Source organism: Epinephelus lanceolatus, chromosome 18 (assembly GCF_041903045.1).
Source record: "Epinephelus lanceolatus isolate andai-2023 chromosome 18, ASM4190304v1, whole genome shotgun sequence".
In the NCBI taxonomy this organism is placed as follows: Eukaryota; Metazoa; Chordata; class Actinopteri; order Perciformes; family Serranidae; genus Epinephelus; species Epinephelus lanceolatus.
This window is the reverse complement of record NC_135751.1, coordinates 42,890,350-42,904,431: the sequence shown is the minus strand read 5'-3', so window position 1 is coordinate 42,904,431 and position 14,082 is coordinate 42,890,350. Positions and strand designations below refer to the sequence as shown.

Sequence of the window (14,082 nt, the reverse complement as noted above, 5' to 3'; positions counted from 1 at the left end):
ACAAGATACAACACATAAATCAGACTTCACACTGTTAAAGGTGGAGATTTTTTTTGTCTTTAGATGAAGCATAACACATTTTATTGATAAGAATCTTTCATCTCACCAAAGGACACTTTGATACAGATAAAGGAATAAACAGGAAACATTAAAGGCTGATCTAAAAGATGAGTTTTCAGGTGTTTCCTGTTTTCATTCTCAGTATTTTCGGTTGTGAGTAAAAAACACAGACACACATGTTGAAGTGTTTCAGTTCTTTTATACAATCACATCATACAGAGAATAAAAAACAAACATGTCTCCACTCTTTCCTACGAACAACCTCTCAGTCCCGTCACTCCACAGGAAGTTTTCATGTTTCAGCCCCAAGAACTAAATATCCTGTCAACCCTCTGTCTCTTTTCCCAAATCATCCGTCAGTTCTTAGACTGACTGTTGACTTCTCTTCATTTCCACTAAACTCACCTTCCAGATTTAAAACTTTATGTCTGGAGTTTGAAATGTTTCCCTGCTGCTGTGTTAAAGGATGAAACCTCAGAGATGTGATGTGATGATTTAGAAAATGATCTGACAGGAATCAGCTGTGAAACTTGATTTGGTCCTTTGAGCAGGTCGGAGCTGAGCCGCAGAGACTCGAGATGTTTCAGCCTCGAGTTCTTCCTCAGAAGTCTTTGTAATGAAGCAACCTGAACACAGACAGACGTTCTATGTCATGTTTCATGCAGCACTGAAGGGACTGAAGGCCTCTCATCACTGACTGTCATAATGATGATAATAATAATAGTAATAATAATAATAATAATAATAATAATGATGACGAGACAAAGAAGAAGAAATAAAAACAACTCAAAACAGAAACAGGACCTGAGACAAAAATGACTTGATGTAAAGACAAACAAAAGGAGGAGCTGATTGGCTGTCTGACCTGAAGAGAGGGGCGTGTCCTTTGTTGTTAGCCAATGAGAAGAAGCCGCTGTGAGGGGAGAAGTCGAGGCAGCTGGCGCGATAAACGAACTTCCTCTTAGAGACGGGGAAGTTGGAGAAGACAGTGAGGCTGGGCAGGTGGACCTGAGGGGACACAACCAGGGGACAGACACGGGTTAATGTCCAGCTGTCATCATCATCATCATCATCATCATCGTCATCATCACCACTGTCTTACCAGTCGTGTGGCCTCGTCCTCGACTCGGGAGGCGATGGCCAGGATCTCAGATGAGGGGTTAAAGGTCAAAGAGGTGGCTGAGGTCAGCAGGTTCATCACAGCCTTCAGAGGTTTGGGATTGGCTGACTTTAGACACGCCTCCTGGGAGTACACGTTAACCACGCCCGACTGAGAGCTGCGACAGAGACGATCAATGTTACTACACATCAGATACACCAACAATAATAATAATTTTTTTTTTTTTCCCCGTTAAAGGGGTTTTTTTTTTGGGGAGTTTTTCCTGATCAGCTGTGAGGGTCATAAGGACAGAGGGATGTCGTATGCTGTAAAGCCCTGTGAGGCAAATTGTGATTTGTGATATTGGGCTTTATAAATAAAATTGAATTGAAAATTGAATAATAAATCCTCTGAAAATCAGGCTGTGTTTTAAAATCAGGCTGTGTTTTAAAATCAGGCTGCGTTCAGTTCACACAGATTTATTAAAATGTTTCAGACTGACCTGAAAGAAATAAAACACTTCATGACAGACATGTAAAGTCTGAACCGTCTCTGTCCGTCAGAGTCGCTCTGACCCTAAAGGAGGGGGACAAGATTATATGTGGGCGTGTCTTACCCGCAGGCCAGGTACTGTCCGTTCCGCGAGGCAGCGATGGACGTCCCCTTCACACAGCCTTCATCTGTGAACCTGTTAACACACCGACTGCTGCGCATGTCCCACACATACACCTCCCCGTCCTCTGCACGCACACACACACACACACACACACACACACAGTTTAATCACATGACTGACAGGATGTCCATGTGTGATGTCACACACTCCCTGAACCAGGGGCGACTGCTCTGAGACAACAACTTAAAGTGAGCCTCCACTGTTTGAGAGACCAGCAGCCGCCACTGCTCTGAACTCACCTGACTGGGCGAACACTTTGCTGCCGTCGTGAGAGAAAGCGACGCCGCTGACATCACCGTTTATCTTCATACTGCGAACCACCTCCTTCGTCTGACACACACACACACACACACACACACACACGTTATTAGTATTTTTTTTAAATATCTATTTAATTAAATGTTAAATAATCATATGATCATATTGTTTCCACACTGACGGGAATGTTTCTGTCTGGAAACACAAAATGCTTTTTTATTCACGTGTACTTTCTTTGCTGTGAACACACATGAGAATACACAGTAACAGAAGAAGAATAAATAAAAAAATCAAAAATAAAAAAATATGCAGAAGAGTTCAGTGGAATAATCTGAAAATAATAAAAAAGTTAACTGACTATACAATATAAAATTTATTGAAAGAGAATTTAAAAGATGAACTGCAGAGGGAATCAGGCTTTATTTTTATCTTGTTTTAAATTTTATATCTTTTAATTTTATTTATTTATTTTTATTTGTATTTTTTTTAATTCATTTTATTGTAGGTATGTTATTTTCTATTTTAGATTTGACTTGATTCTAATTGTATTTATTTACTTTTACTAAATCACTCAGATTCTGAGTGTTTTTAACGTGACTCATCATCAGGTCAGAGAGACGACGAGGCTGTGACATCATCACAGAGGAAAAACTGTCAAAAGAGAAGGAGGAGGAATCACCTGGAGCGTGAGGAGGTGCAGGTATCCGTTGGTCCCAGTGAGGAGCAGAGCGCCTCCTTCAGGACACACAGAGAACTCCTTCACTCTGGCTTCATTCAGACCTGAACACAAACACAGTCGACACGTTGACCTTAACTTGACCTCTGACACTGACCTCACCTCTCACAGTAACCTCACATCTCACACTGACCTCACCTCTGACACTGACCTCACCTCTCACACTGACCTCACCTCTGACAGTGACCTCACCTCTGATAGTAACCTCACCTCTGACAGTGACCTCCTCTGACAGTGACCTCACCTCTGACAGTGACCTCACCTCTGATAGTAACCTCACCTCTGACAGTGACCTCCTCTGACAGTGACCTCACCTCTGACAGTGACCTCACCTCTGACAGTGACCTCCTCTGACAGTGACCCCACCTGACACTGACCTTACCTCTGACACTGACCTCACCTCTGACAGTAACCTCACCTCTGACAGTAACCTCCTCTGACAGTAACCTCACCTCTGACACTGACCTTACCTCTGACACTGACCTCACCTTTGACAGTAACCTCACCTCTGACAGTGACCTCACCTCTGACAGTGACCTCCTCTGACAGTAACCTCACCTCTGACACTGACTTCACAGTAACCTCACCTCTGACAGTGACCTCCTCTGACAGTAACCTCACCTCTGACACTGACTTCACCTCTGACAGTAACCTCACCTCTGACAGTAACCTCCTCTGACAGTAACCTCACCTCTAACACTGACCTTACCTCTCACACTGACCTCACCTCTGACAGTGACCTCACCTCTGATAGTAACCTCACCTCTGACAGTGACCTCACCTCTGACAGTGACCTCCTCTGACAGTGACCCCACCTGACACTGACCTTACCTCTGACACTGACCTCACCTCTGACAGTAACCTCACCTCTGACAGTAACCTCCTCTGACAGTAACCTCACCTCTGACACTGACCTTACCTCTGACACTGACCTCACCTTTGACAGTAACCTCACCTCTGACAGTGACCTCACCTCTGACAGTAACCTCCTCTGACAGTAACCTCACCTCTGACAGTGACCTCCTCTGACAGTAACCTCACCTCTGACACTGACTTCACCTCTGACAGTAACCTCACCTCTGACAGTAACCTCCTCTGACAGTAACCTCACCTCTGACACTGACCTTACCTCTGACACTGACCTCACCTTTGACAGTAACCTCACCTCTGACAGTGACCTCACCTCTGACAGTGACCTCACCTCTGACAGTAACCTTACCTCTGACAGTGACCTCACCTCTGACAGTGACCTCACGTCTGACAGTAACCTCACCTCTGACAGTGATCTCACATCTGACAGTGACCTCACGTCTGACAGTAACCTCACCTCTGACAGTGATCTCACCTCTGACACTGACCTCACCTCTGACAGTGACCTCACCTCTGACAGTAACCTCACTTCTGACACTGACCTCACCTCTGACAGTAACCTCACCTCTGACAGTGTGGACAGGTGTGATCCGGCCCTCCATCATGTCGTACAGGTAAAACATCTTGTTCTTCAGGCTGGTGGCGATCACCGTCTGTCCGTCCTGGCTGAACTGAGCTTTGTGGATGGGGAACCTCTCCAGGTGGATGCTCTGGATCTTTGGGTTCGTCTTTCCATCCACCTGCAGGACCAAAGACAGACATCAACAATGCCCACCTGACTCCGTGTCCCCTTTCCTGTCTGACGTTAGAGAGAGCTGATTGGCTGTCTGTACCTGGAAGAGGGACACTGATTGGTCGAGGCCAGCTGTCATGACAACCTGAGCAGAGGGGTGGAACTGGACGGTGGTCAGTCTGTCCTCTGAAGGACGGGCACTGTTAGCATGAAGACATTTCTTCATCTGAGACGAGAAGGATTAAATGTAAACAAATGACTGATACAACAGGACGGTCACATGGTCACGTGGTCACATGTGATCATGTGACCAGCGCAGGAATATACAGATGACAAATCAGGATTTAAAAATCTAAATCAGAATATATTTCACAAAAAGAAACAAAATGTTTTTGTTCTCAGTGACTGAATAAAAACAAATAACAGCTACAAACAAGGACAACAACAAATCTGACTGAGGTAAACAAACATTCAGCTGCTCTGTAAACAACATCAGCAGCTCGCTGTCACTCAAGAAATGAAATGTTATTTATCACGACATTAATGAAGACTCTGATGTTTCTGACCCTCAGGATGCCTCTGGGCAGACTGTCTGATGACGCCACAAAGTTTCCAGTCCTCCTCAGCAGCTCATCATCTTCGTCTTCCTCTTCCTCCTCCTCCTCATCATCATCATCAGCTGCAGGAACACAGAAAGACACGTTTTGTTTTTACCAACAATTCATTTATTTTTCTACAAATATTAAAAAAGACAGAAAGAAAGAAACGTTTCCTTCTCACTGTCGTTTCTTTAAAGCGTTAATATTCTGTTCCCAGACACAAGAGCATCGCCCGTAACCATGACAACATGAAAGTCAGCTGCTTTAAGAATGAAGTCTGACAGCGAGCAAGTGTAGTGTGCTGAAAGAAAACTACATTTAATGAGCAGGTTCTGGAGGAAGAGGAAGTGTTACTGTGTTTCTACCTCTCTTCGTCTTCTTCACGCCGCTCTCTGCCCATGACGGCGTTCCTCCCATTGACTTCTGAAACCTGAAACACACCAGCAGGTAAATATGTGTACAGCTGTGTGTGTGTGTGTGTGTGTGTGTGTGTGTACTCACTGCTCTCTCATCCTCTGCTGCAGTTTCTGTTTGGACATGGTGGACTCAGCCTCTCCTCTGATCAGGTCACTGCGGTAACGATGCTTCATGTCCACCCTGAACCATTCAACACAATAAACCCCTGAGAGACCATCATCATCATCATCATCATCAATACAGTGTCATGACAGGAACATGTTGATCCTCACACATTCGTAAACGTGTAGTCACAAACACACTCAGCTGTGTGAGCCTGACACCAACAGCCTGATGACTCGCCGACTGGTGACAACACAAGACGACACTCAGCAGCACTTACTCTTCATCCAGCTCGTCATCCTCGTCCACCCAGGCAGCTTTTCTGGCCGGCTGGAGCTGTGTACGAGCCTCGTCCTCGTCCTCCGATTCACCGGACTCATCGTCTTTGTCCTCCACCAATAAGGTTTCAGTCTGCTCCTCGTCCTCCTGCATGGAGACATGAGGCATGATGGGTAGTCTGTCTTTTTATTAGTGGTTTTTATAAATGTATCAGTTTCTATTAGTCATTTATATTAGTTTTAATTAGCCTGGAGTGACAGGTTGTGTCACAGTGAGGTTTGTTAGCTGATAATAACCAGTGAGCCAGATTTACCATAAACAAAATGACAATCATTATATTCATCATATTTTGTGAGGCACAAGGATGAAGCTCATTAACAAGAGACGGTAAAATGAGCAGTTTTTTGAATGAAGTCTGGTTGAGAGCAGCACAAGACAACATGTTGTTGACATCTCAGTGAAGTGAAGTGATGCAGGCAAACAATTAATGAGCCGAATTCTTCAGAAACATCTGAACCTCATTAGCAGCTATCACACGTTGCTCTCAGACACGGTTATTTTAGCCCAGCACTAGGAGAACGTTAAATCATCAGGTTTCTGACCGGGGTCTGGTGACACGTTACCTCTACCAGTCTCTCCACCAGCTCGTCCTCCGCCCCGAACACCAGCTCCTCCAGCAGCTTCACCGAGCTGTCCTTCTCCCCCAGCACCGCCAGCCTCTTCACGTTCTTCTGCCGCTTCTGCTCCTCTTCCTCGGGGTCAACCTTCGGTGGTCGAGTCCTCTTCTTCTTGGCCGGTTCTCTCGGCTCCGTCTCCGGCAGCTTGATGACGTCCATGTCCGCCATGTTTGTTCTTCAAACTAAACCAAAGGTCCTGTCAGAAAACTACAGATTCACACCGTCAGCAGAAACACGAGACATAAAGTTAAACTTATTTAATTCATCTACTGCTCATGTTTCCACATGTGGTGGACACCAGTGTTTTCCTTCATGTGCTTCCGGATACCTGACCTCTGAACCCGGAAATGATAAAAGCCTGCCCCCTAGCGTTCACTGACAGTTAAGGCACAAATCATGGAAAGTTCATAATACTTAATAATACACAAAATACTTAAGAAAAATTATTACAAAAATATTCTCCCCAAAATACAAAATACTGATTAAAAATACAAAAAATACTTAAACTCAGTAAAATACTAATAAAAAAACAATAAAAAACAAAAAAGATACAAAACACAGATAAAAAATATTAACAAAAACTGACAAAATTACTAATAAAAGACAAATGATACAAAATAGTAATAAAAATACAAAATAATAGATATATATAAATAAAAAATTATTATTATAAAAAAATCTCCTCCGAGAACCGTCACCTTATTGTGGTGGAGGAGTTTGAATGCCCTAATGACCCTAGAAGCTATGCTGTCGGGGGCATTTTGCCCCTGGTAGGGTTTCCCATGGCAGATTGGTTCTGGGCGAAGGGTCAGACGAAGAACGGTTCAAAAGACCCTTCATGATGGATACAAACAAGGACACGTGTACCCGGCCTGGAGGGTTACCGGGGCCCCGCCCTGGAGCCAGGCCTGGGGTTGGGGCCCGTGGGCGAGCGCCTGGTGGTTGGGCCTTCGCCCATGGGGTCCGGCCGGGTCCAGCCCGAACCGGCTACATGGGCTTGTCCCCCTGCAGGCCCACCACCCGCAGAGGGATCCAGAAGGGTTCGGTGCAATGTGGATTGGGCAGCAGACCAAGGCGGGGGCCTTGGCGGTCCGATCCTCAGTTACAGAAGTTGGCTCTTGGAACATGGAATGTCACCTCTCTGGCGGGGAAGGAGCCGGAGCTTGTGGAAGAGGTTGAGCGCTACCGGCTAGATATAGTCGGCCTCACCTCGACACATAGTTCCGGCTCTGGAACCCAAGTCCTTGAGAGGGGTTGGACTCTCTCCTTCGCTGGAGTTGCTCCGGGTGAGAAGCGGAGGGCCGGGGTGGGCTTTCTGATAGCCCCCAGACTCTCTGCCTGTACGTTGGGGTTGCTTCCCTGCGCCTTTGGGTCGGGGAACGGGTCCTGACTGTTGTCTGTGCTTATGCACCGAACAACAGTTCAGAGTACCCGCCCTTTTTGGAGTCCGTGGGACGGGTGCTGGACAGTGCCCTGACCGGGGACTCCATTGTTCTGCTGGGGGACTTCAACGCTCACGTGGGACAACGGGACCTGGAGGGGCATGATTGGGAGGAACAGCCTGCCCGATCTGAACCCGAGTGGTGTTCAGTTATTGGACTTCTGTGCGGGTCGCAGTTTGGCCATAACTAACACCATGTTCAAACATAAGGATGTCCATCGGTGCACGTGGCACCAGGACAGCCTAGGTCGCAGGTCAATGATCGACTTTGTTGTTGTATCATCTGACCTGCGGCCATATGTTCTGGACACTCGGGTGAAGAGAGGAGCAGAGCTGTCAACTGATCCCCACCTGGTGGTGAGTTGGATCAGATGGTGGGGGAAGACGCCGTGCAGACCTGGCAGGCCCAAACGAACAGTGAGGGTCTGCTGGGAACGCCTGGCGGAAGAACCTGTCCAGATGATCTTCAACTCCCACCTCCGGGAGAGCTTTGACTGCGTCCCGAGGGCAGAGGGGGACATTGAGTCCGAATGGGCCTTGTTCCGCTCTGCCATTGTCGTGGCAGCTGTTGTGAGCTGTGGCCGCAAGGTCGCTGGGGCCAGTCGCGGCGGTAATCCCCGAACCCGCTGGTGGACACCAGAGGTGAGGGGAGCCGTCAGGCTGAAGAAGGAGGCCTACAGGGCATGGTTGGTCTGTGGGTCTCCGGAAGCAGCTGAAGGGTACCGGCGGGCCAAGCGGAGCGCAGCGGCGGCAGTCGTGGAGGCAAAAACTCGGGCATGGGAGGAGTTCGGTGAGGCCATGGAGGAAGACTATCGATCGGCTCCAAAGAGGTTCTGGCAAACCGTCCGGCGCCTCAGGGGGGGAAGGCGGCAACTTGCTCACACTGTTTACAGTGGGGGCGGGGAGCTGCTGACGTCAACTGGGGACATTGTCAGGCGGTGGAAGGAATACTTTGAGGAGCTCCTCAATCCCACCAACACGTATTCCAGTGAGGAAACAGAGACGGGGGTCTCGGGGGCGGGTCGTCCAATTTCTGGGGCAGAAGTCGCTGAGGTAGTGAAACAACTCCGAGGCGGCGGAGCCCCGGGGTGGATGAGATTCGTCCTGGATATCTCAAGGCTCTGGATGTTGTAGGGCTGTCCTGGCTGACACGCCTCTGCAACATTGCGTGGACATCGGGGGCAGTGCCTCTGGAGTGGCAGACCGGGGTGGTGGTCCCCATTTTCAAGAAAGGGGACCAGAGGGTGTGTTCCAACTACAGGGGGATCACACTCCTCAGCCTACCCGGTAAGGTCTACTCCAGGGTGCTGGAGAAGAGGGTCCGGTCGATAGTTGAACCTCAGATTGAGGAGGAGCAATGTGGTTTTTGTCCCGGACGCAGAACCGTGGACCAGCTCTTTACCCTCGCCAGGGTGCTGGAGGGGGCATGGGAGTTTGACCAACCAGTCCACATGTGTTTTGTGGATTTGGAGAAGGCTTACGACCGTGTCCCCAGGGGCATCCTGTGGGGGGTGCTCCGGGAGTATGGGGTTGGTGGCCCCTTGCTAAGGGCCATCCAGTCCCTGTACCAAAGGAGCGCGAGTCAGGTTCGCGTGGCTGATAGTAAGTCGGACCTGTTCCCGGTGAGGGTTGGACTCCGCCAGGGCTGCCCTTTGTCACCGGTTCTGTTCATAACTTTCATGGACAGAATTTCTAGGCACAGCCGAGTGGTGGAGGGTGTCAGGTTCGGTGACGGGAGGATCTCGTCCCTGCTTTTTGTGGATGACGTGGTCCTCCTAGCTCCATCAAACAGTGACCTCCAGCTCTTGCTGGGGCGGTTCGCAGCCGAGTGTGAAGCGGCTGGGATGAGAATCAGCACCTCCAAGTCTGAGGCCATGGTCCTCAACCGTTAAAGGGTGGATTGCCCACTCCAGGTCGGGGGGGAGGTCCTTCCTCAGGTGGAGGAGTTTAAGTATCTCGGGATCTTGTTCACGAGTGAGGGTAGGATGGAGCGGGAGATTGACAGGCGAATTGGGGCGGCGTCAGCAGTGATGCGGACGCTTAACCGGTCTGTTGTGGTGAAAAGGGAGCTGAGCCAGAAAGTGAAGCTCTCAATTTACCAGTCGATCTACGTTCCAACCCTCACCTATGGTCACGAGCTCTGGGTAGTGAAGGAAAGAATGAAATCGCGAGTACAAGCGGCCGAAATGAGTTTCCTCCGCAGGGTGGCTGGGCTCAGCCTTAAGGATAGGGTGAGGAGCTCAGAATCAGGGAGGGACTCGGAGTAGAGCCGCTGCTCCTCCACATCGAGAGGAGCCAGTTGAGGTGGTTCGGGCATCTGGTAAGGATGCCTCCCGGACGCCTCCCTTGGGAAGTGTTTTGGGGAGTACGAGTAAATAAAAAATAAAAACGACTATAAAATACTAATAAAACTAAATATATAAATACTAAATACTATTAAAACATGATACAAAATATAAAAAAATACACAATACTTAAAAAACTAAAACAAAATACTAATAAAAACAATAAAAAAGACAAATGATACAAAATAGTAATAAAAAAACTACATATATAAATAAAACGATAAAAACTAATATAAAACACTAATAAAACTAAATAAATTATACCAATATAAATACTAAATACTATTAAAACATGATACAAAATATTTAAAAAAAAAATACAAAACACTTAAACTAAAACAAAACACTAAATACAAATAAAAATGAATATAAAGTATGGACTATTGTTGGTTAACTTCTTTAGAGAACGTTTATCAATGTAAGAAAACATCATTTTGAAAAAAAAAAATCAACTGTGAACTGATGATCCATTTTGTTGTCCTGTTTTGTGTTTTTAAAATAATACTTTAAAAAGTGGTTTTATTATTATTATTATTATTATTAGTCATTGTTTCCTTATTATTTTGTCATTGTTCACTGTTGCTCCTCACGATATTAATATTTAAAAAAAAAAAAAAGAAGTCATCATGAAGACACGACTGGTTTCTACACCACTTTATTTTCTTACCTTCATTGATTCTTTCTATCATCATCATCATCATCATCATCGTAATCATCATCATCATCATCATCATCGTAATCATCATCATCATCGTCATCAGCATTTTGTGTTTAAATCTTTATCTGTCATCTGGCTGTCGAGACCTTCAGTATCTGATGATCTGAGCTGTGCTCCATGAGTGAACGGACTTCTGTTCATTAGAAATTAATTCATGCTGCTGTTTTCTGGTTAAAGTGTCAGACTATTTTTGCTCCAAATGATATCTAAAAGATCAAAGACTAAACAATAAACAAACAAAAAGGTAAACATCATCAGTAAACAACAAACAAAAACACGCAGTTCAGTCGTCAGATTTTTGAAACTTGAGACGAGAGGAAACTGGAGAGAATCAGAAAACGATCCAGAGTTTATTTCAGACAGCTGCAGTTAAATTACAGAGACCAGTAACACCAGTTAGCGAGAGCATGCTGTTAAACTGGGATCAAAACAAACCATCAGTCCCAGTTTGAATCTACAGCTACGATGGTCACTACAGTTAGCGCTACAGTCTGTCCTCACTCAATCATCAGTAACATGTTTCTGTTTGTTAATAACTTTTTACAGTTTATGACTCAACACAATTTACAGCAAACTGTTCGTAAGGCCAACAGGAAGTGGAGGGGAGGGACTTCCTGTTGCAGTTCAAAATGCTTTGTCACCTCTAACGCACAAAACAGAAGAAGAGCTACAACAACTCTTCATCAGACTTAAACACCCGTCACCTCTTAACCGTTCTCAGACACAAGTTCTTTGCTCAAAACCTGGAGAACACAAAGTTAGCAGATTTCAAAATGGAGTCTGGTTACCTCAATGTTTTTTAAGTTCAATCACAATGTGATTTTCAGCAAAAGTCACAACATGAAGTCAGAATTCAAAGAGAAAAAAATGAACAATAGGATGAAATAAAGTTTTAATGTGCGAGAGCGAGCCGGTCGTAACTTTGAGTTACCACAGAAACATAATAAAACATTAATACATCATTGATCTTTAATCATTTCAGAGAAGTTTCATATTTTTAAAAAAAAAAATCTAAATTCACCAAGAAAATCAGTTTTTTTTTGTTTCCCTAAAGAATTCAACCAGTTTTTTTAAAATGTATTTTTGCATGTTTTTTCCCCCTCTATTTGAACTTTAATTTTTCATGTTCTCAGGTTTGTACGTGTCTTTACTGTGAAACAAATCTGAAAAGAAGCTGCACCAATCACTCGGCCCCACAGAGCTGACAGGCAGCAGTGAATGTGACAGAGTGAGAGAGGACTGGAGGTGAATGAGTGAACGTCAGAGGTGACTTATATTTAACTGCGACTGAAACTCCACAAAGATCATAAAATAATCACTTCATTACATTAACGAGGCTCTCTGATTTTATTTCACCTGGAATCTTCTTTTTATCAACAAAACAGAAAAAAGTCACAAAATTCAAATAAAAACATGAATTCAACTGTTAAACAATTAAAAACTATAAAACCTGTGGTCGTGTGGCACCAAGAGAGGACAGGTGAACTCATTAATGACACCTGCGTCAGATTCATTAAGACGATTAGAGGACGGAAAATAAAGTTATTAAAAACTCGTCAACATTTTGGGAATAAAGTCGTAAATTTATCGATTAATGTCGAGTTAATATCATGAGAATAAAGACGTGTTATGAGAAAACAATCTCAATATTAAAGGACGAGTTTTAATGTTATGAGCAAAGTGAAAATATCGTAAAATCAAGACGCAAGTTTCAGAGTCAGAGTCAGATCTGAATGTTATGAGATGAATTTTATATTTTAAAAAAGTCCCATTATGCTGAGGACGCCTTCAGAAATGTTTTAACCACTTTAACTTTACAACTTTATTTTAATTATTTTACAACATATTTCTAACATAATTGACCTATGACTAAGCCCCGCCCTCAAACGTGATGAGCCAATCACAGTGCGTATAGCCATTCCCATACACTGGGACATTCTCTGCCTGGACGTCCATTGAAATGCATTACAGAAAGTCAGTTTGTTGGGTTTTATGAGCTTTTTCTGAGATTTGAAGTTTAAAAATGGTCAAACGGTGTGCATGGGGTACATGCAACTCTGACACAAGGTATCCTGAGAGGCTGGGCGACCACGTGTATTTTTACACTTTAAACCACATCTGAACCGAGAAAAGTGTCTCCTTTGGATAAAGTTGTGTGGTAACGTTAGACCACAACATCAACTCAACGTGAATAAGATTAACAATGATGTCTACATCTGTTCTAAGGTAAGTCAACATTGTGTTTGAGGCAACATATTGTCACTTTGCTGGAAAGAAATATAAAGTTATCTTTAACATCTCTAGCTAACGTTAGCTAAAGTTAGCCTAACGTTAGCTCCTAGCTGCGTTGTTCATCATGTCACCTTGTTTGCTGGGAGTTCATTAGCCTATTTTGTTCTAGTTTTGTACTTTGGTGATCGTACATCATTGTTAGCTGTTGTCCAAAGGGCTCTAGTTAAGCTAACGTTAACTTCTGGAGCTTAGCTTCATTAACTTATCTGTAATGGCAGAGATAACAAAGGTTGGCAAACGTTATGCTGAATGATTCAGTGTAAATACTGTAGCACCAAACTAACGGAGAGACACTCTTGGTAAAGATGGTAAAAAGGCCGTTATCCTTTTCTCATATTCTGAGCCAAAAACCTTAACTTCAGTGGCACTTTAACTTGTTGTCTTTGATGGTGACGGCAACCAGATGCGGTTCACAAGCGTACACTGTGACCTGTAAATTTTGGCTTGTAATTTAAGCTTTTCATCGACCTTCTCAACAATAAAATGATGAATATATCCCTCCAATGCGTAGTTTAGGCCCTTTTGGTTACTTCTCAATGACATCTGATCGTTATGTCTCCAAAAATCATCAGTTGCCTCCTGTGAAATGCCGTGTACTGTGACACCTGCCATAGCGCCGCTCACTGAATGTTGATAGTTTGTCCAGGTGAGTGGAGGGGGCGTGGCTTAGCCATAGGTCAATTGAGTTGAATCTCCAAATACTGACTTTTCTCAGAAAATCTCTGTCGTAACTTTTCACTTTGTTTCTGTAAAATTACAACTTTACCCCAAAATTAAAAT

The 14,082-nt window shown here is 44.7% G+C and overlaps 1 protein-coding gene across 1 annotated transcript; it reads right to left on the bottom strand.

Annotated features, from left to right (window-relative positions):
• Nucleotides 1-239: 239 nt before the first annotated feature.
• utp18 (UTP18 small subunit processome component) lies at nucleotides 240-6,821 on the bottom strand. The gene is made up of 13 exons (XM_033645210.2): nucleotides 6,453-6,821; nucleotides 5,831-5,976; nucleotides 5,533-5,628; nucleotides 5,397-5,461; nucleotides 4,999-5,111; nucleotides 4,533-4,658; nucleotides 4,265-4,439; nucleotides 2,773-2,873; nucleotides 2,075-2,165; nucleotides 1,776-1,899; nucleotides 1,163-1,337; nucleotides 926-1,068; nucleotides 240-686 (listed from the first exon to the last, which is right to left on the bottom strand). The coding sequence occupies exons 1-13, from the start codon at nucleotides 6,672-6,674 to the stop codon at nucleotides 662-664; spliced, it is 1,602 nt and encodes a 533-aa protein (XP_033501101.2). The 5' UTR covers nucleotides 6,675-6,821; the 3' UTR covers nucleotides 240-661.
• Nucleotides 6,822-14,082: the final 7,261 nt, after the last annotated feature.

Coding starts and splice junctions, on each gene's coding strand:
- utp18 (XM_033645210.2), bottom strand. CDS start 6,674: ATGGCGGACATGGACGTCATCAAGCTGCCGGAGACGGAGCCGAGAGAA. Junction 4,659..4,998: donor TGCCCAGAGGCATCCTGAGG/GTCAGAAACATC, acceptor TTCTCGTCTCAG/ATGAAGAAATGTCTTCATGC. Junction 4,440..4,532: donor AATCAGTGTCCCTCTTCCAG/GTACAGACAGCC, acceptor TTGGTCCTGCAG/GTGGATGGAAAGACGAACCC.